The sequence below is a fragment of the Yarrowia lipolytica genome, chromosome 1A (assembly GCF_001761485.1).
Source record: "Yarrowia lipolytica chromosome 1A, complete sequence".
Taxonomy (NCBI): Eukaryota; Fungi; Ascomycota; class Dipodascomycetes; order Dipodascales; genus Yarrowia; species Yarrowia lipolytica.
This window is the reverse complement of record NC_090770.1, coordinates 276857-300686: the sequence shown is the minus strand read 5'-3', so window position 1 is coordinate 300686 and position 23830 is coordinate 276857. Positions and strand designations below refer to the sequence as shown.

Here is a 23830-nt window from a genome sequence, read left to right as displayed (position 1 = left end):
GAGAAGTAAAGCAGCTCGAGAAAGCCATTCACAACATTATCTGTCGAGTCTCCTTCAGCACTACATCCACTTTCCACCTTTTCTACCTTCACCGCTACTGTACAGTATGTACTACAAGTAGCACCATCTCTTCTTGGAATCTGCAAAATAAATATTCATGACTAGGTAAAACACTCGCTACAAATCCTCATCCAACTACATTCATTCCCCTAGGCCGAGGAGCATTAGTGGGACACAGGTGAGCGGCGAAATGGTTGCTCTCTTCAAACGAGGCTTTCATAGTGAACTCCACAAACGCCTGCTAGCACGTCGAGCAGGGCCCAGATGCGGGATATCGTAGGATAGGGCCAGAATAAGAACTCTACAGGCAGTATCGAGATCCATGGGGATTCTCTCGTCGTAGAAGAAGGAAACCATGGCCATGACCCACTTGGAAGGCCGAAGCAGCTTTGTAAAGTGATAGGTGTTATCGATGGACTGATTTACGGTCCTGGCAAAATGGGGCCACTGAGGAGTCACCACGATCGAGTGGACAGGCACCTCCACACCATCCTCGCAGACAATAGTCACATCCTTGTTGCCAGCGTTTCTGAAAGTCGAAAACAGCGTTTTGTCATGGGGGTACCTGACCTTGAGATAGCCCTTCAGCTTAGAGATGGGCTCTCTGTGCTGTTCAAGAGTCTCCCAGTCGTCCTTGGTGGAGATGATTAGAAGACGGTGGTCGCCAGAGAACTCCACCAGGAGCTTGTTTTGGTCCAGCGCAAAGAACCGCTCGACTTCCGACCCGCAGTCCAAAAAAGCCTCGCTCTGATCCTCGAACATCTTCTTGTCAAAGTCAGAGTAACACAAGGACAGGAAGTAGGCCTTTTGACGGAATCGGTATAGCAAAACGTGCCCACATCATTCACGTGACACGCAGTGGTCGACCTGATCCTCCATTCTATCTGCCGTGGCGTCCCTGGGGGGTGAGGGCAAGCCAAACCAGCAATAGTCATCTTTGCAGTCACTTTTAGTGGGTCGGGGTATCTCCATATATGGGCATTGGGTCCTTGGGCGCCTTCTTGGCTCCCTTTTGTCGTTTTGAGGCCATTGTCTAGCAGGTGTACCGTAACTTTTGGTCGAGTCGACATAGGAAAAGACACTTGATATATATACATTCTCTGAAGAACCTTTCTGTTTTTTTTTGGACGACGCGTCAACAAGAAAAGGAGGGTAGTTTGAGACACAGTTCTTGCTGATTTTTTTGGGGGAAGGAGTGTATTATAGATACATTATGATCACGTGATGATTACAATCTGGATTATTTCTTTTCTGTCAAGCCTACTGCAAGTTTTTGTATGTGGGTGCTTACTATCAACTTTTCGCGTCTGTTAAATTAATATCGCGTATTTCACGAATGTTATACAAGATGCGTTCCAAAACTACGCTCTAGAGATCTCCATCATTTGTTACACTGTGAGAATCTAATCTGTATCATATGAAAGCTCTCTAATCACCTGTTACGAATATCCACTTTTCAGGTTTCTATCCCTCCTACGCCAAGATATATTACCGAAGTTGATACACTACTGTTCAGGCTGTGTCTCACTTTGTAAGACATCAACAGACTACAAGTAGAAGTAGTTGAAGCTACAAAGTAGTTTGGGGTCTTGAAACGCCGTTGTTCAAATTGTTACATCCGTACAGTACCGCAGAGGAATTCACTAGACACCCCCTATCTTCTCCCCTTTGAATATGGGCTCTAATCTCAACATTTAGTCATGATTTGTAAGAAGTAAGCCAGTATACACAACGAAGGTGGCCGTGTTTTGACCATTCATGTAATTATAGTCGAGTGAATGACATCATAGTGTCATAGAGCCATAGAAAAGTCAGCATCAGTTCGCCTTGTTCACAGATCCGAGAGTACCTTCTCAAGGAAGTCATCTCTGGCGGGGTAAGCTCCACAAATTCGTCTGTTTCGACCATTTGAGTGACACCTTATCGCTCGTACGGCACCGGTGCTTGTACAATTGCGCGTGTCGATGAGTCCGTCGGTGACAGTTGCACTCCAGTAGGTACGAAGCCAAGCACAGGATCAGATTGTTCTCACCTCGCCATCTTAATCTGTGATATGCGACCTTCCACCTGCCACCTACGGCTAGAACGACTTCCCCTTGGCTCCAGTGACTCGTTCTGATTTCAGAGCAGCTTGCAGTCGTGTTACGAGTATGTTAGCACAGGATCGTATGTACTGTATGTGATCGCCAATAATGTTAACTACTACCCAAGTAAAGTGGAGGAACGTGTCGGAGTTTAACAGAGAATTACTTGAGGATATTATGCTGTTGTTAAGAGTAGAGCCTTCGACCATTTTCAATTGATATGGTAGAGTAGGAGACATCACAAATCAAATACCCAAATGTCTGAATCAAATAACAGGGACGTCTGCATCAATCAGTCAACTTATACTACCACTTGCCAAATAAATATTGCCTGAAACAGACATGTTTTTTATTTATTATTCTAGGGACTTTCCAAGCCTAACCTGACATACCCACTCAATCAATGCACTTTTAGGGCACGGCTAACCTCTAGGCTAGCGGCTTGGCACCCCTGAGTTCCGAGCGAGTTACAATTCACGGGTCCCTTGCAGGCGCCACAAGGGACGCTGAAGGCACCAAAATCAAATTAATCGAAAAAACGACCCTTTTGGCCGTCGCTGGCGGTCTTTTCTCGCAGCTGGAGACCCCAGGTGGCGAATACAGGCAGTCTTAGTGTGGCGTTCAGCAACCGACGTCATGCGGTGTAAGGAGAAATGAGGGAGGGCCTCGCTAGTGCGATAGCGTGATTGGAGCAGCCATTTATATGAAACCGCTTATATAATTGATCTCCTGAGCGGGACACATGTCCTCGACACGGCTGTCAGCCACACACGTGCACATATATAGCTGTTTATTAGCCCTTGAGCCCCCAGATCACATGTCCAAACACGCCAAAAAAGTTAACTTTTGGATACACCCAGGCCGCAGGGTGGTGCATATAATTGTCAACCGGAGCAGGAGAAGGTGGTACCAAGCACTTAGATACACCTTCACCGAGACGGCTCGAGGACTGATATTCGACAAATTCACGGCACTGCATACACAAGCGTCCCCCACCCTCACGAATTTCCGGAGACTACAATATCACTCGCCTTGTTACTGCCGGTTGTGATACATCTGCAACATGTCACCAACGAAGAAAGCGACGAGGCCGACGAGTGGAGGCTCCAACGGGGCGGCTTCCAACGGCGACGTCACCGACGGAGACAGAGTGTTCAAATCTGGCTACGACCGACTAGCTAGTCTCGATCGGGAAGCCGCTCAGTCGGCAGAATACACTGAGGAGGGAATAAGCAACAACGAAACACACCGAACTCTGGGGATCCAGTCAGGACGCTTGTCGGTGGTCACCAAGGACCTGATGCCCTCTCCGCAAATGCCTAATGCCTCCGATCTGTCTCCCAAGACTTCTACACCAGCCCATCATTGGGGTACTCCCGGTACCCAGCTGGTTCCTAATGAGTTCAAGACGCCTGATCAGTTGACGCATTTTGTGGATCTCGAGTCCAACCAGCAAAACAACTCGGATCGAGACTCGCTCGCCTCGGGATCGTCCACATGGATGGGTGTTTTCTCTCGAATCGGACGAAAACTATCTACAGCATTTCCTGTGCGACGACCAGACCGCAACCCCGCACAGGAACGGGCAGTCGAAATCTACTACTCCGTCTTCAAAAACCTGCCAGAATTCGAGTCCCGACAAATTCTCGATACCTCCGAAGAAGATTACAACTCAGCGGTGCATTTCGGAGAAGTCATTGAGTCGGTGATCGAGGCCATTTCGCACGGAATCTTTCCCAGACTCATCGCACAGGGCTCCAGTGGCAGCTACTTTGCCTACAATGAACACCATGAAGTTGTGGGTGTATTTAAACCAAAGGACGAAGAGCCATATGGACCTCTGTCTCCGAAATGGACCAAATGGCTACACCGAAACTTGTTCCCATGCTTCTTTGGACGCTCCTGTCTCATTCCAAACACCGGATACATTTGTGAGGCCGCGGCATCGCTATTGGACCGCAGACTGCAGACGGGAATCGTCCCTCATACAGAGATTGTCTATCTCTCCTCCCCAACATTCTACTATCGATATTTTGAACGTCGACGGGCCAAAAATGACGCTCGTCTACTGCCACGAAAGCCTGGCTCATTCCAACTGTTTCTGCACAACTACGAGGAGGCCGATGTGTTTTTTAGAAAGCATCCCTGGCCCGACAAACGACGTCAGCAGTACGGAGCTGCATCGGAGTCGGACATTTGGACCCCTGCCGTTCAAAAACAGTTTCGTTTGGAGCTCGAGAAGCTCGTGATTCTCGACTACATTATGCGAAACACAGATCGAGGTCTCGACAATTGGATGATCAAGCTGGAGTGGGTGGATGCTTCGTCAGCCCATCCGCAATATCACTCGCAGGGCTCCCCTTCACGAGGTGCCACACCCCACTCTTCTCATTCTCCTATCAAGGTGCCTCGACTCAAGATAGGAGCCATTGATTCGGGTCTTTCGTGGCCCTGGAAGCACCCTGATGAATGGAGATCGTATCCGTTTGGCTGGCTCTTTCTTCCGCTAGAACTTATCGGTCAGCCATTCTCCAGAGAAACAAGAGAGCACTTCTTGCCGCTCTTGACATCTCCCCGATGGTGGGAACAGACCTACGTGGAGTTCCGAGACCTTTTCAGTGTCGACCCCGACTTCCGGGAGCGCATGTGGAAAAAACAGTGGGCTGTGATGAAAGGTCAGGCCTTCAACGTCGTTGAAACGCTCAAGTCTCATGACCAGGGCCCTCTAGAGCTTGCCCGGAGAGACAAGGTGCTGATTTGGGACGGAGAGATGGACATTCCCGTTCGAATTCCTATCGAAACACTCAACTCAGCTATTGGAACCCCTCTGCTGAACAGAGCTTCCACTCCATCGAACATGCATTCCCGGCAATCCAGTGTTGACGAGAACATGTTGTTGCCTGCTCTCAACTCGTTGTCTGTGTCGCCAAACAAAAATCAGAGCCTCAATAGCGACCAGGTTCCACTCCTATCCTCCTACGACAACGCTTCGTCTTCAGCAGGACCCTCTACTGCGCCAGCTACGGTTCCTAATCAGAAACTGCGGCCTTCCAAGGGCTCCTCGCTCAGTCTGGAGGCCAGGTATAGAGAGCTCGAGTGTTCTAGTCCCACCAAGAAGAACGCCGTTGCATTTTCCAAGCGCCACGGAAGACGTCAGAGTCTGTGGGACGAGCTCATCAGTGAGAATGCCACCAGCCGTCCGCTGAGAGTAGCTGATAACAACAACACAGACTCGCCTATCAATGACGTGGGATTTTCGCATGCCGAGTCTTCTTACCAAGCCACCAGAAAGGTGATTGTTGAGCGACTTCAGATTGCCACTAGAAAGGCTCCTTTCTTTACCTGGTGTTAGAGAGAGAGAAGGCATTGACAAAGGAGAAGGAGGCAGCCATTTCTATTTACATAATTTTTTTAATATTGCATTTTTTTCTCGATTCACGGAACATACTGGGTGACATGAGACTGTATATGAAGGCTCTTTCGATGATACATTATTCCATACATGTTATTAATATAGTATTGTACCAACAGAAGATTTTTGGTTTTTTTAATTATTTTTTTAATTATTCTTAATTCGTCAATGTCACTGTGCGGCTCATAAATTGAACACCAAGGTTTATTCCAGCTCTACTACAATCATGAACCATGCAGTGACTATATTCCTCACCTCCATATCACCATGGAACTCGTTCGAAAACTAAGCAGAGCATTATTGGCCGCGTGAGTACTTTTTGCCACACTGCCCGACACGACTAACCCAGCGATCAAGTGGAAATCGGGCCTTCGGAGCTGCCAGAAGAAGTGCCGACGGACGACACATTCAAGCCGTTTCAACTGGTGGAGGACAAGAACATCACGACCGCCTGTGTGCCCAAAAAAGAGATGGTAACGGCGGCTTTGGTGGCTCAGAAGACATTTAGAAGCGCCATTGATGCATCGCCAGTGTCGGAAGCAGTGCTAGATCTCTCCAATGTGCTTCTTTTGGCTGCTTATGAACACCATTCGGCTACCAATATTCGCCACAAGCTGGTGGAGCAGGGCCTTCAGAGTGAGGGGGCCGAACTGCGGTTTCTGGATCTGCTGCTCACGTCTAAACTCAAGAAACAGAGCAAGAGCCCGACACTGTGGAACTACCGACGTGGGTTTGTCAAGTCGGCCTCGATGGACCTGTTTACCCCAAAAGAACTGTTCAAAGAAGTCAATTACCTCGAAAAAATCAACGCGCTGCTTGGGGAGCACTACTACGATACCACTGGCCTGGGTCCGTTTCTGGAACACGAGTTTGACGTCATTCTAAGATCAGCTCAGGTACACAAACACAACTATTATGCATGGGGATACGCCAGATGGGTGACTGATTTGGTCGTGAAGGAAAATAAGGAGCTTTTCAAGAAACTGCTGTCTCTGATGCTGCTGTGGGTTTCGAAGCATCCCTCGGATACTTCCGGATGGTCGTTCTTCACGTATTTGAGTCTGAAACTCGACGAAAAGGACAGAAGGGCGGTATTGGACACCCTCCGGGTGGTCCAGAATGACTTTGTTGGTTCAGAGACCTTCTATGTGTGTCTGAGAACCTTGCTGACCTCTGTATCGCAGGAAGCGGCGCAAGAATGGCTAACGCAACTCGATGAGGGTCCTGAGAAGGAGGAAGAGGGAAAGACGCCAGGAGCTGCAAACACCCTTCAATCTCTGATGAAAGCCACAAAAGAAAGGGATGCTTATCTGAAGAAGCAGGCTCTCAACTTTTTCTACAGGAGGGAGCCTAGAGTTGAAGTGTGATGTAGGCTTGGTTATTTATTAATGCATTTTATAAAGCATCAAACCCGTGGTGCCACACGACAATTCATTCAAGGTAACTCGTTGCTGTTGCCAGTACGGGAACGAGTACAACTGGTACGGTAATACAGTAGCTACGTCTGTCTCTCTCTTGAGTTAAGCCTGGTGAAGCCTCTGCCGCACAATCATTGGTGCCATGTCCTTCTTTGTTGGGCCGAATATGGGTCCGCTGTATCGCTCATGGACAAAGCACCAGGTTGGACTGCTAACAGCTTTCTTTATGTTTGACGTATTGCGCCGTCTCGATTGATGAAGAGTCTGCCTTGAATCACACACTCGTGACTCAGTCGCAATCAGGATGCAGCGTTCAATCAGATGACTATTGAATCTCCTGACTGCTGTGTCAATTGTCGTGTGAATGTTTGCTCGGTGCAAGACGTTAGTGAGTGACTGGTAACCAGCGAGAGCCCCTGAGGGGTTCATTACGTGCCTATTGTTGGTCCAATCTCACCCAGTCATTCAACAGCACAGTAGGAACGTTGTGTACAGTACAGTAACTGGGCAGCTGACTCAGTTCCTCAGAGGGCAACTCTTGAGACTGAGATATATCGAATATTTGACTTCTTGGCACTGCAATATCTCGAGCCTTCGACTTCAGTTTGTAAATATAGCTGTGACTTGTCGTTCACTTTGTTGCTCTTCTTCCCGACGCTCTCCTGGAAGACTATAACTCGTTTCTGAGTGTTCTCGTAGGAACTCATGTGTTGCACATTTGAATTGGAAAGCTCTGTAGCTTCTGGTCCTCCCCGATAACATCATTGATCGGTGGCACCTTGGCGGATTCCCAACATTGCAACTCCGTCGTCTGACTGGACGGTTATACCAATCAAGTGCATCCGAGAAGAGCTATCAAAGAAGTTTCGGGTAGTTATCACCTGTTGAGTGACTACATATCTTGAAAAGAAGAGCAGAAATCGGTTTAAGATATCTCCCAAGCTTTCGCGGCCTCAGGCTCCAGTAAAACTGAGACGGTCTTGAAAATGTGCAAGGATCACATGAAACAGCCCTTTTCGTATAGTATTAATTTCCATTAGTGATACAAGAGAAGCTCAGGTCAAACAAATAGTATCTACTTCACTCATAGATCCCCAATATTGTTTTTCTAACGCTCATAAGTGCGGGCTTTCTGAATGCTGATAACGCTGAATTAGAGCATTGATGACAGTTGTAGTGATGTGTTTCCATATTTTAACACCAAAAACACTCTGTCATGTGACCTCAAATTGACCAGCGAGACCGCAATATCGCTAACCCTCTACAAATTGTTCCTGCAGGTAATCATCGCAGGTGCATTATCGCCAACGATAAGCTGCATGACGAACTTTCCTGTTCTTGGAACATTCTTTTGGGGACAAGGGGAAATTAAACCACAGGTTCTTTAGGTGAAGCACGTGATCCGAGGTATTCTTCTACTTGCCACCATCTAACCAGCCACTGGATGTCTTTTCTGTCTCCTTTAGATCTACTTAGTGGCTATTGCTGTGAAAATCATAGTCTGTCTTTCTACCGTGGTATATATTTTACTTGAAATTTTACAAAGCTTAAATAATTCAATTAACCAAATGTATTAACGAGAATCCTTCTAATAACACAATAAATTAACACTTGCAAGAATCGCAAGCACACTTGGAGCAAGTGCAGGAGTTTGTGGGCTTCTCTGTGGGCTTGGAGCAACAGCAGGAATCGACCAGGTTGTGCTTCTTGGTGGTCTTGTGCTTGGACTGGACGAGCGAAGCTCCGAACAGGGCGCTAGTGAATTCCATTGAGATAGTGAGTTTGGAAGTAGTGTTGAGAGTGGTGAATGAAAAGATGTCTGTGCAGTGAGAAAAGGAGGGACATCTGGCCGTATTTATAGATTTTCCCGTTCCTAGATCTTCAAGATACAGTTGTATTCAGCCGCAGCGCAAAGCACGCATCTGCATCGGCAGTAGCACTAATGTCGCAAAGAATGCGGTTAGACAAAGAAAAAAGACACAGCCGTGGCACAAACCTCTCATATCTCCAATGATTGACTAAGATTTAGGTGGCGCTAAAGTAAACAATGTCTTTGTAGAACTTGCTAGAAGGGTCTGAAAGAGAATGGAAATGTGTAAAGGTGTGAAGGATAGTAATTGTACAAGGGTGTACGAGAAGCAACTCAACCTGGACTATGTGGATTCGATTCACCTACTTTGACACTCGACTCGAACTCATGTCATTATAAGCGTGCCACTCAAGTCTCTATCCTTCTCCATTCTTCCAACGTCTGTGTCAGGTGCATCGTACATATTGTAGATCTCTCGTCAAAGTTCCGAAGTGTATATTCCAATAGGACTCCGAAAACGCACAAGTCCACATGATGCTAGACATTCGGACTCCGAAACACTAGGAGGGGCTATTATTGTGAGATATTTCATTATTAATGCCGTTTGGCCGAATTTAGCCCCGTTTCAGTGGTATTTTACGGCGCATCACTGGAGCATTCGAGGGGTTTATGCTGCTAAGGTTTCGCTTGTATGCGAGATGCGAGATTATCGCTGCGGCTGAAATAATTAGTAAAAAAGTGAAAAATTACCAGATTGCAATATGTGCTCTTCGCAACAGCAGCAGCAGATATAAATAGGAGACGAGATCCGCAATTCGGTTGTCACACACTCTCACCACACACACCACACACACCACACACAAACACACACACACACACACACCACACACCAACACACACACCACACACGACATAATGGAATTCACTACTGCTATGTTTGGAACTTCTCTCATTTTCACTACCTCCACCCAATCCAAGCACAACTTGGTCAACAACTGCTGCTGCTCGTCTTCAACTTCAGAGAGCAGTATGCCAGCCTCCTGTGCTTGCACCAAGTGCGGTTGCAAAACCTGCAAATGTTAGCTCACCTACAGGAACATGTATTTATTGATAGCTGAATAAATTGTACAGCTGCAAATCTACTGTAGACTTGAGAGTATGGATGCAATAAGTCTCTTGTAGTACGACGAGGGTATCAGTGCTACTGGTATCAATACCGGTAGTATTGAAAATAATTGCCGGTCCAGATCTTGCCTTCATCACAACGATATGTCGCATTCCCTGCTTGGGAGCAAGAACAGACTCCGCATAGCCAGGGAGCTTGAAGAACCATCTGTATCATTCCAGAATACTTCTGGCAGCAAATCGCTGCAGTCTGAGGAATTCTGCTAGAACTGGATCAACCTCCAGATCTATCTTCGGCTCATTCCGAGTTCATTGTTCCACCACCTTCAACTTCCCAAATCTGATCCTTCCTTTCAACTGCTGCAACAACTCCATCGTAGGCTCAACCACCTCTCTGTGAGGTACAGGGGTATTGTCTGTATCCACCCAACCATTAATCTGCCACTTGAAACACCGTCGATAGTAGCACTCAATGACAAACATGGATGTGGTCTGTATTTCGTACTTGAGTCCATCGTTGCGAGCGTGTATCAATTTGCATGCTTCATAGACACCTACCAACACTGCTCTGGCCACCTGTTCCTCCTCAGTTTGGCAGTCAGCAACAACAACAGGACGCACGACATTCTGGGAGTTGTTTTCGTTGAAATAAATCTCAAACAATGTCCGTCCAGATTCTATTCGTCCCTCCACCTCCACCTTGTTCCACGGATCAGACTGGATCATACGGAACAGGGACCAGCCCATTTCCATCTCACTGGTCGTAGGACACCATGTTGTCTCCTCCTTTCCCGTCAAGTTTGTCGGATTTTCCAGATTCGTCGCCCTTGTTGCAACTTCCATCTTCTCATTGTTCACCTTGGTCGTGTAGTTGTCCATCCTCGGCCTGGATCTTGTGGGAGAAGATGGAAGGTCTCTTCGGACCCCCTCCAATCCCAACGATTGCGACGAAGACCACGTCGGTTTGCGAGGACTGCGGTCGAGGCGAGGACTTTGTGTTCCGTTAGAACCAGCACTGGACGGCGGCGTGCTCTTTGGAGGAGACACGCAAACGGCTGTGGAAACCCATAGCTCCGCTTGGGCCAGTGATTCGAATCTCTTCTGCTGGGCGCCGGGGAATTTGTCGACCAGCGGCTGCACCTGGTCCCATGATGTAAATACACCTGTTTTTCGGCCCTTTCTGACGGCGTAGTATGGCTTTGAATTCGATTTGGCCATGTTGAAGGAGACTGAAACGCGTAAAACAAACCTCCACTTAATTAACATGCATGCTGTAGAAACATGCGCGTGAACCAGTGCACTTCGACGAGGCTTTCCGGCAGTAATATTGAGCTGAAAATTGTCATAGAGCTCAATCAAAGCTATATAAACGGTCAACGGGATTATCTGGCCAATCTGACACCAAATAGTCCCCTTTTTGAAGACACAAATTCACACAAGCAGAACCTTAATGACTAATGGAAAAAAAAAAAGAAAAAAAAAAAAGAAAAAAAACAGATGGAGATGCGGCCACTACGGCTTAACACACTTATCCAAATATACGTAGTACAATATAAATAGAAAGGCCGGGCATGATGCCTCCTCCTCTATCACAAATGAAAATGTCCAGAACGCCGCTGCTACCTTGGTCGTCGGTAGGGTTATATTCCAGAACCGCAGAGTCCATCGCCAGCTCCAGTGACGACCATCGGCATTCATACTCAGGTACTGTACTGTACTGTATAAGGCCCGGTACTTCTGGCCCTTGAGCTGTGCCACCTGCTTCATTGAGGGTTCCAAATGATAATCTGGTTCTGGTTGTATCCATGAGTCGACACCACTTCGTTGGAGTTCTTATGGGATTGAACACCTGCGAGCTCGAACCCGTGTCGATTTCGTTGAATAACGCACCGGGGATAGTGTCCCAGAACCGGATTCGCTTGTCGACTATACCTGCAGTCCCCGTTGTTGAGCTACGGCGGAGCGTTTGGTGGTTATCTAGTATCTTGAGTGGTTCTGGAAAGGCTCGTGAGCAACGGAGTGGTCATCGACAGGTTGAGGTCTGCCCAGAGTCACAGTAACAGTTACGACCACAACCAAGACATCTGAATAACTACTCACCCTACGGGACGACGGAATCTTCCTCCTTGAGCACCGGCGTTTCAAACGGCACCGGAGGGTTAGTCATTTTCTGCTTCAGACCAAACCAGCCGCCGTCGGAAAACGGACCTTCCACCACACATCCATATTGCGTTTCTGGAGGCACTATGGTGGAAGGGTCAGGGGTGATGGTCCGCGCGGGTGGTTTGTGTCGGGAAAATTGGTGTGGTCGGAACTCTATGGGAGGTTGAGGAGAGGACCGTAGGAGTGATGGGAAGGTGGAGGAAGGTGCGTTGTGAAGGGAGATGCCGTGGAGGGAAGATGTTTGTGGAGGGAGATTGTTGTTGGAGGGAGATGTTTGTGGAGGGAGATGTTGTGGAGGGAGATGTTGTGGAGGGAGATGTTGTGGTGAAGAATGATGTAGTGGGTGGGTGAGAGGAGTAGGAGCTCTGCTCGAAACCCCGTGAATAGGAACTCCGTTCGGAACCCCGTGAATAAGAACTTCACTAACTTCCTGGTCAATAACCGCCTGCTGACACTCTTAAGGAAGAAGAAGGCGCGAAACGCCCGGAGCCCGGGGAAACTGGGGGCCTTCAAACACTCCAATTCGTGGGATTATCTCGGCGGCTTTGGGCAGATTTGCTGATTTGGGCAGACTTTTCGTCGGTTTGGAGACGGTCTTCTGTGAGCTTCGTGTAACCTCTCGAACCGCCTGGGAAACCTGTTTCTGCAATTCTGACCCTTGCAGTTGTCGTCGGAAACCCGCCAGAGGGTATCCGGTTACGCAGTTTCCAATTTCTCCGCCAGGGCTCTCAAGCCCATGGTCTGATGACTTGGGTCCCCAGGGATCTCGGGCAGTCGATCCAGAACGGTGGTTCTCGTTGTCCGGCCTGTTCTGCTTGACTACCACTCCTCGGAACGGTTCGAACCCCGGATCACCAATAGACAGAGCCTCCTGGGGAATGACTCCCTCACCGCTCTCGGTGATTGACACTCCGGAGCTGAGCAGCTGAAGCCGCGGTTGTTCGACGGTGCTTGGAGCGTGAGCAGCGTGATGAGCACCGAGATGAACATGGTCGATAGGAAGAGCACGGTCGACATTACTGGCAAAACCTACCGCTCCATAGTTCGGCCATGACACTGATTGCTGGGGTGATCTAATTGCTGTATCTTGTCTGATTGCTGAAGCTTGCATGGATCTTCTGTTTGGACAAAGGTCTCGGACCACGGCTCACTGATGGGACCCTGGAGATACTCTGAGGCGGGAGGACTGGCAAACGACGTCTCCACCGCCTCAAGACCCTGCCTGGAGTGGAACTCCCCCATGGAACGCGGGGGAATGGCGAGGGGTTGGAGTTGGAGGTGGAAGGCGAGAGGGAGTGGAACCGGGAGGGCGGGGACACGGTGGGGGCCATGGAGAGCGGAGCGGGAGGGCCCGGCGGACGAAAAGGTCCATGTTCGTGGCCAGGGCCGTTGTGTGACATGCTAAAGAGATACTGTGGATGCGTGAACCCGCAAGTGCTACAAGTATGGTACCAATACTGTAGCAGGCTAACACAGTCGGCATTCACGCAGGCGAAGGCGTTTCAGCGGCGGGTGGTGTTGGGTGATGGGGGCCGAGGTGACTATCACTCTACGTAGTAGTAGTCGTAGTCAGCTCCGCACTAGATGTGACACTCTGGCTAATTTCGGAATTTCAAACTGCCATATTTGGTCTGTAACTGTGGCTTCACTTCGCGTATGACTCCACCACTACTTGTAGGCTTGACTAGACTACCGGGGCTTGACTAGACTGCCACCCCGGAAGTACCACACCCAGATAGTAGCCGAGGCCAGATTGGAGTGGCGTTTCTGCTGGGTTGGCTTCCTTCGGTCTCTCTCGATCTCTTTCAATCTTACTCAGCACCCTCGCCCCATCCTCGGTTAGCTCCAAATGCCATCGCACAAAACGCACTAATTCCTTTTATGATAGCACGCCGAAATGGTGCTGAGAAAGGAGGATGTCCTGGGCTCCTGTCAACGTCCTGGGCTCCTTGTCGGAGACTTGGCGGCGATACTCGACCAATGATGAGTCGATCTGGCGGGCAGGAGAGCAGGTTGAACACACTGGAGCAGCTGATTCACTGCTAACTTCACTGCTCTCTGCTCTCTGCTCTCTGCTGATTACCCCACTAGTCTGGCTCGTCGTATACCAGTTTCCGTCGCCCAACTCCACCTCCAACGCCCATTATCGTACGACTGGACTGTGTTAGCGTGTGGATCGAGTGACAGGAGGGTTTTAATGAGCTGGAATTATAGGAATTATGGGTGGTATTGGAAATATGTCAGAAAAAATATAAAAATTTGTAAAAATTAATTAATTGAGAATATGTTATATATATATAGGATGAATGACAACCCGACTCTCACCAACGGAGGAAGGCCGAAATCACCAAGCAGGAGGGCACTGCACTTTGAACACAGGAAGCGGCTGTGAAGATATGTCGCCAAGGTGATTCGGTCTAAAGAACGAGGGGTTTGTCAGGGGCCTCCTGACTGCTACTCGCGATACACAACACTACATTGCTTTGTCCCGGAGACCACAGTTGAGCCAGCCAGCTCGCTTCCGAGTCGCTTTTGAGAACTTGTTGGGCATAGGAACGTTGCTCAGGGCGGAGTATGAGTATGGGACTAACACCGAACTACATCACGAGGAGTGACAGTGAAGAGCTGAAAATTAGATGGCCATACTCCATCAACCAAGGGCTGGCTACTGATTGGTACTGTTTATAAGCTAATCTGATGTGTTTTCACGGACTTGGATTTTTATTTCATTTAATTTTATTTCATTTAATTTATTTTTCATTTAATTTTGTTTTTATTTTGTTTTATTTTTTAATTAAATGCATTCATATTGCGCACCACCTAAAATAATCGTCGAGAAAAAAACTCACAAATTGAATGAGGAAATTGGCCATATACGTAATCTTCACTTCATAAGCACTGCTGTAAACTGCTATAAATAATTATAAATACATAAATTGGAGCCAGCAGCTCATACAAATTATTCCAACACATCTCTGTCATCCTCGTCGTGACAAATCACGGCCGTGGAAGTGCTCTCCTCCATCTCGCAGTCAAGGTCTAGATGGTCGGAAAAGTCGTCCAGAGACGTCGCCGACGACCGCGCAAACGAAGACGAAAATTTCCACGTCCCCAACTCCTGTGAGTGCGACAGAGACCGCAGGTATGCAGCTCTGTTGCTGGTGGGGATGCTGCTAGCGCCGCCACTGCCGGCAGTTGGACTCCACATATTTCTGACCGGAGATATAGCTGCAAAGCAATCGCAGTTTGGACTGACCAAGTGATGAAGAGAAGGAGACTTTTGGGCAGCTGTCTGCAAAAGAGGCTCTGGGCATTTATTTCGACACACTCGAACTTTCAACTTTGAAATAGTGACCGTAAACAGAAGAGTAAGTCTCGGGCCGAAGCGCGCGATAGATAACATATCATTAAATACCAGTACATTTACAATGGCTTTACAATCGAACCGCGACGTCGCTCGTTTTGGTTAAGAATCTCTATCAAACTATATATAGTCACTTGCAACCTCCATACAAAAACATGTGGAAAACACCACTGGGTCGTGGAACACTACTGGGTCATGGACACTACTGGGCGTCGTGGAACTCGTCCTCTTCGGTGGGAAGAGCCTCCTGAAGATCAGAAGTCTTGGCCAGGGGAGTCTGGCCGTTAGCAGGGGTTGTGGGGACAGCGCCTGCTTGGGGGGCAGCCGCAGTGGTCGTGGCGGGGGGCTGAGTCTCGCTGCTGGCCTGGCCGCTCTTCTCCAGCTTGTATTTCTTCTCGCCGGACATTTCAAAGTCCTTGGTGAACTGTTGGCCGGGCAGAATGGGGACTATGCTGAGAATCTCCTTGGTGATCTCTTCGGGAGTGCCGTGCAGATCCTTATACAGAATGAAGTCCAGGGGAGCGGGGGCGGGCTTGAACAGTTTGGGCAGGAACTTGACGCCGTGCTCTTCTCGCTCCTTGGCCAGCGTTCGCTGTTTGTCCTCAATCTTGAACTTTTCGTCGGTAGCAACGGTGTGGTCTCGCTTAGCAAGAGCGTCGGTGACGGGCTCCCACAGTCGTCGGGACTCGGTGGCGGCCTGCTCAGCGATGGGTCGCACCTTGGGAGGGTGCAGGGCGGCCTTAGTCACGTCAAACAGCACCGACTTCTCGCCGGTCTTGAGGTTCTTGAGCTCGATTATTTCATCCCACTTTCCATAAACATCGTAAAAGGCCTCGCCGGTGGAGATCTTCTTGATCTGGCCCTCGAAGGCATTGTATGTACCGGAAATGAAGCCCTTGGCCTTGAAGTCCAGGTCCAGAGTCAGGTCCAGAGCGGGACACTTGATGATCGAGTGGTCGCAGTACTCGTACTTGAGCCGTCCAAAGAGAATACCTCGGGCGTAGGCATTGGGCGAAGTGATTTCGTACTCCTCGGGAGCGCCCTTGGCATCTACAATGTCCAGGAACTTGAGAATGGTGGCGCCCTCCATGAGAGAAGCAGCTGAGTTACCCAGGAAACGGGACTTGGGAGCCAGTGTACCGTCGACTCGGATGTTGTGCTCGGGGATCATGTAAAAGTAGGATGACTTGGGAGGGTGGTGGGAGGTCTGCTCGGAGATGTAGTATCCGTGGGAACCGTCGTCGTAGTCCCAGTAGCATGTGAAGAACTCGCCGAGAATGGGGTTCAGGGGCTTTTTGACGGCCTTGGGGGTGATGTGCCAGCCGGAGTGGTACCACTTTACCACTTGGATGAACCGCTGCATGGGGTCCTTGGTGGCGTGGGCCTCAATGACATATGTGGGGTGCTGCAGGGAGTTTGTGATTCGCTCGAGCATGGACTTTCGCTCGAGAATGAAGGTGGGAAGTGTGATTCGAGACAGATCAGCGCCGGGTCGCAGCTGGGCGATAATTCCCATGATGATGTTCTGGCCGTCTCCGTCAAGCTCATCCACATCTTCGACGTTGGTGGACGAATCCAGAGGTCGGCCTGGAGACACGGCTCCGGAGCCGGACGCGGCTTGTGTCTGGGGAGAGGTGCTCTCCTTTCGGCCTGGGGGTTAGTAGGGGCTTTTTTGGGCACAAACAGCTCGTTCGGATATAACAGCTCGTTTTTCCGGCAAACCTGGGAGAGAGCGTCTATTCGGGCCAAGGACGTCCAATGGCTCACTCAATGGGGCTTGGTCGGCCTGCGTGGCTGGTCAATCGGCTCTGCCACGTTCCTCCGTCCATTTCTGTCCGCCATACTCACCAGAAAAGAGCGCCTTGGGGTTGAGGTGGTGGTGCATGGTTGTGGCGTTCGGCTTGTGTCTGTTGTATAAACCTGTGTGTGGCGGGGTGTGTGCTTGCGGGCGTGGTGGCAACAGCGTCTAGTTTGTCGACTCGGGGCAATTCAGCACTTGTACACGGGGCTGAGAGATTTCGGACGGCAGACCAACGGGATATAAAACTGGGAGGGTGCAGTGCAGGCATGGACCATTTACTTGCGCATTTAAGCTTTTTGCACCTCTATGCATGGACACCTTGCTACGCTGCTGCTGAGAGCATGCTACAAGGAAGGTACGAACGAATGATGGACCCACGGGGGACGACGCTCGGTTTATATGTTGCTTTCGAGCGGGGCGGAGCGGGGGATCACTTGGCGGGTGTAACGGAGCAAGGGTTTTTCGCCAGGCGTGCGTGACCACAACGAGCCAATTGCCCCAAACACGACCCTTTATAAGCCTCCGACCCCTCCATTTCTTCCTTCTCCCACGCAATCAAAATAATCGAACCTTCTAAAGGACTGCTTCAGTTTGTTGTCACCACCGCAAGCCCCATCTCAGACATATAGCAATGTCTGTGGGAAGGGAAGGGAAGAAGACGGCGTTTGTGCGGGACTGGACGGGAATTTTGACTCTCTAAAAAGGAAGTTGTTGTTTTTTTGTTGACATTGCCTGTCCTCCTCGTCTCTTGCTCGCCCCCTTCAATCGACCTAACACAACCTTAGCTTCTGAGATGACGGTGGGGAAGAGGGTCGATACACCAGAAGGGCAAGTGACACCCACAGGTGTGCGTTGGAGACGAAAAAGGCGTTGCGAGACCACATTTGTGACTACGAAAGCCGTCCGACGGCCCAACATGCATGTAAAACTGCTTACTCACCGGGATTCTGGCTCCCTCTGGCTCCCTCTGACTAACCCCTTAGCCTGCTCTCAGCATGCGGCGTCAGCTTTTAGACACCACCCTTTCTCCCACGCCTCAAACAAACGTGTGCAGACAAAATAAGATGTCAGATTATGCACAGGTAATCATCGGCATTACGTCTCCTCCCCCCAGACCCTGACATCCGGGAGCCGAAATATTGACGATAAATTTTTATTTTTTTGCAAGATGCGAAAAATCACGTGCACAGCCCCAAAAAAAAGCGACAGCCGACGGAACCAAACGCCACCGGTCACGTGACCTCAAAGGTCCGCCATAACATCCCCCCCCCCCCCTGGCAAACCTCCGCGACCCCCCGTCTTCCCCTCCCCCTCTCACTCCGACTACAAATGCCAGTAGCTCTGCTCTATTTGCGCCGCGTCCGAACTACAGGGTGAAGCGGGGTATGGGACGAAGCTATTTGGACAGGCACTATCTTTGTCGTATTGATAGGCGACAGGCGATCTTGACATTTGTTGGCACGCTTTAGCACCATCTCTAGCAGCCCTTTTGGCCCCCCCAACCATGCTTTATTTTTAGCCGCTCTTCGCCACAGTTTATTTGGACCGTGAGATAAGCAATGCCAGAGTGAAGTGAGGGGACGATGTCAAGACAGCAGCGATAGGTGAGAGAGTCGCAGCCTACATGACAAAGCTGACTAGCCCCTGGGGATGGGTTTTGGTCACGTGATTGACGGAGTTCGGCTCCCTTCGGTTTCTCTTGTCACCGTTATCGTTGGTGCATGGGCAATGTATTAATCCGGCCAAACTGTATTACTTACTGGGTTGGTGGTGGTGAAATTGGCTTAGTAAGCCACGATAACGGCGGCTGTTAAAAAAAAAAATCAATGTTGGACACAAGTTCCCGTCATTGTACCAATTTTGCAATTGTTGTATTTTTGTTCAATTGGTTGGACATTTCGTTATACATCTCCATCTTACTCATGGGTCCTCATGGGTATGGTTTTGTGGCTTGGACCTCCAATGTTCTACTACTCCTACTCGCCTTTTTTTTACCTGTTTCTTTTTACTCGCACTTCTAAGGCTCTCCATTTAAACTCCCAATTATCGTCAGCGGTCAATTTGGGACATTTTCCAAGGTTTCAATTATCGCCAAAAGTTTGGAAGTGCAACTACGAGACGGGACGCAAAAATGGGAGATGGCGACTTTGAAAAGGACATCAAAAAGCTGCGGCAGACGGAAATAGTGCTCAGGTGGACGGAGCTGGAAAAAATCTCCGACTGGGTTGCAGCCGTCAGAGACACGGCGCTCAAGGTGGAAAACGCATATTGGCTGCTCAAGTTTGGAGTCGGAGCTGTCTCGGCCCTTATAGACCATGTCGGGTGGTGTGGACTTATTGATCGGGTGCATCTGTTCAACAAGTGGAGCTCGGACGACGACATTTACGACTACGTGCGATCTACCCAGCCGTTCATCATCCAGGGAGATCTGACAACTGACAACCTCCTCTACTACAGAAAACCAGCCCATTACTCTCAGATGCTGCTCAAGATGATGTGGCTGAGCGTCGACAGCGAGATCCAGACGCATATCCGGGCTCTGCATCCAACAGAGGCCTCCGAGCTGCTCCATTTCATCATCAACGTGAAGAGTTTCAAGGGCATCTACATTTGCAAGGCCAAGGCCCAACTTGCCAGAAGGTGCAAAAACGTGCTGAGAGGCTCCGAGTACCACCAGGACCTTGCCGATCTGACGGACTACGCCTCGAAACTATGGCACAGACACAAGGATGAGCCTGATCTGTTCGGAACGACCATCAGAGACACTCTTATCCAGGCACACAGATTCAAGCCTGCCGCCGGAGGTGCTGAAAACGAAAAGTCTCTGGCGCAGTTTGAACGACTTATAGACGATAAACACACCATGGAGACGTCGTTCATTGTGTCGGGACAGACAACGGTGGACAACAAGGTGGAAAAGGTGATTTTCGCGGCCAAATACAGATTGGCATACAGAGAACTAATGGGTCTGTTCCCGCCAGTGGTGGTTCGATACAGCATCACCTGTGGCCATCCACCAACAATTCTTCCAGGACCAGTCGAAACGTCTTTCAGATTCTGTTGCAACGACTCCCAGGCATCAATGGACCTCTCGTGCAGTTTCGAACATATCACCAAAAACTACCCAGTCTCAATCTGCAACAACAAGGACATGATCCATGAGCTCAAAGGCGTCAGCGAACCTACCCAGATCTGCTGCGAAAACCTCTACTTTGATGTCGAGTCCATCGGAAAGGTGTATGTGGGAGATGACAACGATGGAACGCCCTTGTGGATCGAAAACGTATACTACGTGCCTGGAATCCCCCTCAATGTCATTGTCTACTACCACGACGGGCCGTGGGTCGTGCGCGAAATCGCAGATGACAATCTGGCCTATAGACCTCTGCTGACCTCAGGAACGAAAACGAATGAAGACTGCCACCAGATTCAATACGACTTTGCAGGATGTCCCAGAATCACCTTTCCGCCTTACAAACCAGTCTGGCAACCTCAACAGCTCAGTAGAGAAGAAACTGTCAAGTGGAAGGAAAAACTGAGAGCATCAAAACAAAAGGTGGACTATCTCGCAGCAAGGGGGCTCCTAGGAACAGGTCTGGTGGTGTAACAGTTGAGGAGGGAACAGTTCATAGATTTATTTATAGACACGCCGTCTATGGCGGTTGAAGCACTCAAACACGTTGCTGTCTGTTTCTCGTATTAGTTGGGATTACTTTGAATCCGAAAATAACAGTTACGGTACACTTAAGAAATGGAGAAGCCATCTTTTTATCACGGAAGTACTGTACTTATACTCCATAGAATCATAACAACTACCTGATATTAACTACTTATACCTTAATGCTCCAGAATACTGAGAGATCCTGTAATGACAACGTTCTCCAGCACAGAGCCGTTGGGGATGTCAATCTTCTTGCCCTCCTCACAGACACAGATAACGGTGCCCTTGAGAGTGACGCCCTTGCCGAGCATAACGTTACCAGTGATGGTCAGATGGTCAAGCTCCAAAATCTTGGGCATGTGGGGGATTCGCTTCTGGAAGTCGCTGACCTTCTTGTAGTGGCCACCGAGCTTGATGAGAGGAGAACCGCCAAATCGGCTGGGGTCCATCTCAAGTCGGCCGGCGTGGAGGGTGTAGAGATCGGACTTGACCAGCAGAAGATCAGAACAGGTCTTGACGGGCAGGAATCGTCGTCGGGGAACGTTGACACCCATGCAGCCCTTGAAGTGTCGGATGGCAGCACCGACGGCGGTCTCGAGCTGCAGAACGGGGATGTCGTTCTTGCCAATGGTGATGCTCTTCTCGTTGGGGATGATTTCGCTGTCGAGCTCGTTGTTCTCGACGACTCGCTTAATGGCCTTGAGGTTGATCCACAGGTTGTTAGTGTTGAAGTACTTGAACTTCTTGATGGACTTGAACTCCTCGGTGTGCTCCTTGGGGACCTGGGCAATCTCGAGAAGTCGGACCTGGCCATCGTAGTCGATCAGGGTTCCTCCCTTGACATCAGCTCGGGTCTTGTCGGTCAGCTCCATGATGTACTCAGAGCCGGTGGTGGACATGTGCTTGAGAATGCTGAGATCCACAACAGCACCAAGGTTATCAACGTTGGAGACGAAGATGATCTCCTTGCCCTCGGCAATGAGCTCGTCCAGAACGCCGGAGTTGTGCAGAGACTCAAACAGATCTCCGTGTCCGGGGGGATACCAGGCATCGATTCGGTCATCGAAGCTCTTGGGCACGGGCAGGTTGGAGTCCTTAAAGACTCGGGGGAACCGCGACTGGTTAAAGGTCTTGATGTTGATCTTGTGGCCCTGGTACTTCTTGATGATGGTCTGGGTGTCCTCGTCGGTGTTGAAAGAGTTCATGAGAATGAAGGGCACGTCGACGTTGTACTGTCGGTTGAGGTGCTCGATCTGTCGCACAGACAGGTCGAGGAAGGACTTGCCATCTCGAACCTCAATGACGGACTTGGGGCCGACGCAGCCCATGGAGGTACCGAGACCACCGTTAAGCTTGAGAACAGCAAGCTTGTTGAGGAACTCGGCGCCAACATCCTGGTCAATGTCCTTGTAGTCAATGACCTGCTCAGCCTTCGGGGGCTGGATTCGGTCCCAGTCGAGAGCGTTGCCCTTGGCCTTGTCGACCAGGTATCGTCGGAAGAGAGAGAAGAAGTTGTCCATCTCGTTCTCGAATCGTCGCTTCTGGGCGGGGTCCTCGACGGAGTCGGAGAGCTTGTTGAGGGCGTTTCGCATCTGCGAAGCAGCCACGGTGGTGGCGGAGTTGTCGAATGCCTTTGTTAGTACATCGACACGAGCGGACAGAGCCAATGCTGACGGGACTGGATAACGAGCGAATTGCACTGACCAGCTGACCAGAATGAGCTTCTGCACCCTGCGATTGGCAGGGGACAGATCATGACGAGCAAGGTAGAGTGGGGTCACGACATGGCGGTTGTCCAGAAAAGTGGTCTGGATGGGCCACTTTCCTCAAACCACCAGCCACGTTCATGTTCTCATGGCATTGGGTCCTGGAACACGTCCACAAATCAGTTGGCGGATCATGTCACTAGAGAGCAGGCACAACGATCATTAAGCACTCAGAGCATTCAGAGCATTCAGAGCATTCAGAGCATTCAGAGCATTCAGAGCATTCAGAGCATTCAGAGCAGCTGTGTCTGTATGTCCGCCTCTTTCCTCAACAGTCCGCATTCGTGTTACCCCGATCGTGTCACTGTCCCCGTTCGTGTCCCCGTTCGTGTTACCATCCCCATTCGTGTGCTCGTGTCACCTGCCACGGTCTAGCCCCAGCAACTGCTGCCTCCTCAATGATACTCACAACGGCACTCTGGGTCTTCAGATGGTGCTTGGACATGTTTGGTGCGGTGGTTGAGTGAACAAGTTCAAGTTCCAAAGTTCGGCGAGAGGGGTTGAGTCTCTATTATGCTTGCTGAGGGTGTCTGTGTTCGGTGCTGCGACTTGGCATTTAGGCTTCAGTGTTAGGGTTCACAAAAAAGACACATTTGGGACCAACAGGACTTTTTTTTTTTTTTTTTTTTGATTCTAGGGTTTTTTTTTTTTTTTTCCGAATTGTACATTTACCCGTACGAGTGCCTCAACTGTACATGGAGCACCGCGAAATAGGGGGTTAGGAGAGGGCAAAACGGAGCTAGAACCGGACAACGTGCATGCGTGGAGCGCACGGGCGTCTTTGGACGTGCCCGACGTGCGTCCTCTGCGATGACACCGCGAGTCGAGGTTCTGAGTCCAGGTCCAGCGAGTCCTTTTTTTTGTCGCAACACGTGTCCGAATTTAAATGTGGGGACAAGGTGTGACCTACAAGTACAGTAGCTACAGTGCGGTCGGCCAGCAGAGAGCCCGATACTGGAGCAGTCGAGCTTGGAACACTGTTGACTTAGTAAGCGGTCGTCTCTGGTCGATACATCGCTTAGTAATACTGGCACATTAATCGCCCTTAGTAATAGCTCCATTATTACTCGCACTTGAGTATCGTGTCGTGTTGTAGTTCCACCACCATCCCTCAACCTGCCCACATGCATATCCGCTGAGCACCCGAACTCTGATGGGGTCGAGCC

General features: G+C 49.7%; 10 protein-coding genes and 2 pseudogenes across 10 annotated transcripts; 4 read left to right on the top strand and 8 right to left on the bottom strand.

Moving 5' to 3' along the window:
* Window positions 1-276: 276 nt before the first annotated feature.
* Window positions 277-822, bottom strand: YALI1_A02998g (uncharacterized protein; the record flags this gene model as incomplete). Its single annotated transcript, XM_499693.3, has 1 exon — window positions 277-822. The coding sequence occupies one exon, from the start codon at window positions 820-822 to the stop codon at window positions 277-279; it is 546 nt and encodes a 181-aa protein (XP_499693.3).
* A 1843-nt stretch (window positions 823-2665) lies between these two features.
* On the bottom strand, window positions 2666-2924 carry YALI1_A02977g (uncharacterized protein; the record flags this gene model as incomplete). The annotated part of the gene is made up of 2 exons (XM_068281617.1): window positions 2666-2856; window positions 2900-2924. The coding sequence occupies 2 exons, from the start codon at window positions 2922-2924 to the stop codon at window positions 2666-2668; spliced, it is 216 nt and encodes a 71-aa protein (XP_068137718.1).
* Window positions 2925-3207: 283 nt separating this feature from the next.
* On the top strand, window positions 3208-5496 carry YALI1_A02974g (uncharacterized protein; the record flags this gene model as incomplete). Its single annotated transcript, XM_499692.3, has 1 exon — window positions 3208-5496. One exon carries the CDS (start codon window positions 3208-3210, stop codon window positions 5494-5496), a length of 2289 nt encoding a protein of 762 aa, XP_499692.2.
* A 327-nt stretch (window positions 5497-5823) lies between these two features.
* Window positions 5824-6923, top strand: YALI1_A02947g (uncharacterized protein; the record flags this gene model as incomplete). Its single annotated transcript, XM_499691.2, has 2 exons — window positions 5824-5864; window positions 5906-6923. The coding sequence occupies 2 exons, from the start codon at window positions 5824-5826 to the stop codon at window positions 6921-6923; spliced, it is 1059 nt and encodes a 352-aa protein (XP_499691.2).
* Window positions 6924-8578: 1655 nt separating this feature from the next.
* YALI1_A02919g (Compare to YALI0A02423g, Misc non-coding, gnl|GLV|YALI0A02423g [Yarrowia lipolytica] uniprot|P41928 Yarrowia lipolytica MT2_YARLI Metallothionein-II (MT-II)) lies at window positions 8579-8743 on the bottom strand (annotated as a pseudogene).
* Window positions 8744-9699: 956 nt separating this feature from the next.
* Window positions 9700-9867, top strand: YALI1_A02909g (Compare to YALI0A02416g, Misc non-coding, gnl|GLV|YALI0A02416g [Yarrowia lipolytica] uniprot|P41927 Yarrowia lipolytica MT1_YARLI Metallothionein-I (MT-I); annotated as a pseudogene).
* A 351-nt stretch (window positions 9868-10218) lies between these two features.
* Window positions 10219-11175, bottom strand: YALI1_A02895g (uncharacterized protein; the record flags this gene model as incomplete). The annotated part of the gene is made up of 1 exon (XM_499690.3): window positions 10219-11175. The coding sequence occupies one exon, from the start codon at window positions 11173-11175 to the stop codon at window positions 10219-10221; it is 957 nt and encodes a 318-aa protein (XP_499690.3).
* Window positions 11176-12529: 1354 nt separating this feature from the next.
* YALI1_A02875g (uncharacterized protein) lies at window positions 12530-13183 on the bottom strand (the record flags this gene model as incomplete). Its single annotated transcript, XM_066094000.2, has 1 exon — window positions 12530-13183. The coding sequence occupies one exon, from the start codon at window positions 13181-13183 to the stop codon at window positions 12530-12532; it is 654 nt and encodes a 217-aa protein (XP_065950072.2).
* Window positions 13184-15638: 2455 nt separating this feature from the next.
* On the bottom strand, window positions 15639-17321 carry YALI1_A02833g (uncharacterized protein; the record flags this gene model as incomplete). The annotated part of the gene is made up of 2 exons (XM_499687.3): window positions 15639-17086; window positions 17285-17321. 2 exons carry the CDS (start codon window positions 17319-17321, stop codon window positions 15639-15641), a joined length of 1485 nt encoding a protein of 494 aa, XP_499687.2.
* A 1069-nt stretch (window positions 17322-18390) lies between these two features.
* YALI1_A02819g (uncharacterized protein) lies at window positions 18391-18743 on the bottom strand (the record flags this gene model as incomplete). The annotated part of the gene is made up of 2 exons (XM_068281616.1): window positions 18391-18520; window positions 18565-18743. 2 exons carry the CDS (start codon window positions 18741-18743, stop codon window positions 18391-18393), a joined length of 309 nt encoding a protein of 102 aa, XP_068137717.1.
* A 625-nt stretch (window positions 18744-19368) lies between these two features.
* YALI1_A02813g (uncharacterized protein) lies at window positions 19369-20844 on the top strand (the record flags this gene model as incomplete). Its single annotated transcript, XM_499686.3, has 1 exon — window positions 19369-20844. One exon carries the CDS (start codon window positions 19369-19371, stop codon window positions 20842-20844), a length of 1476 nt encoding a protein of 491 aa, XP_499686.1.
* A 230-nt stretch (window positions 20845-21074) lies between these two features.
* On the bottom strand, window positions 21075-23109 carry YALI1_A02775g (uncharacterized protein; the record flags this gene model as incomplete). Its single annotated transcript, XM_499685.3, has 2 exons — window positions 21075-22529; window positions 23074-23109. The coding sequence occupies 2 exons, from the start codon at window positions 23107-23109 to the stop codon at window positions 21075-21077; spliced, it is 1491 nt and encodes a 496-aa protein (XP_499685.1).
* Window positions 23110-23830: the final 721 nt, after the last annotated feature.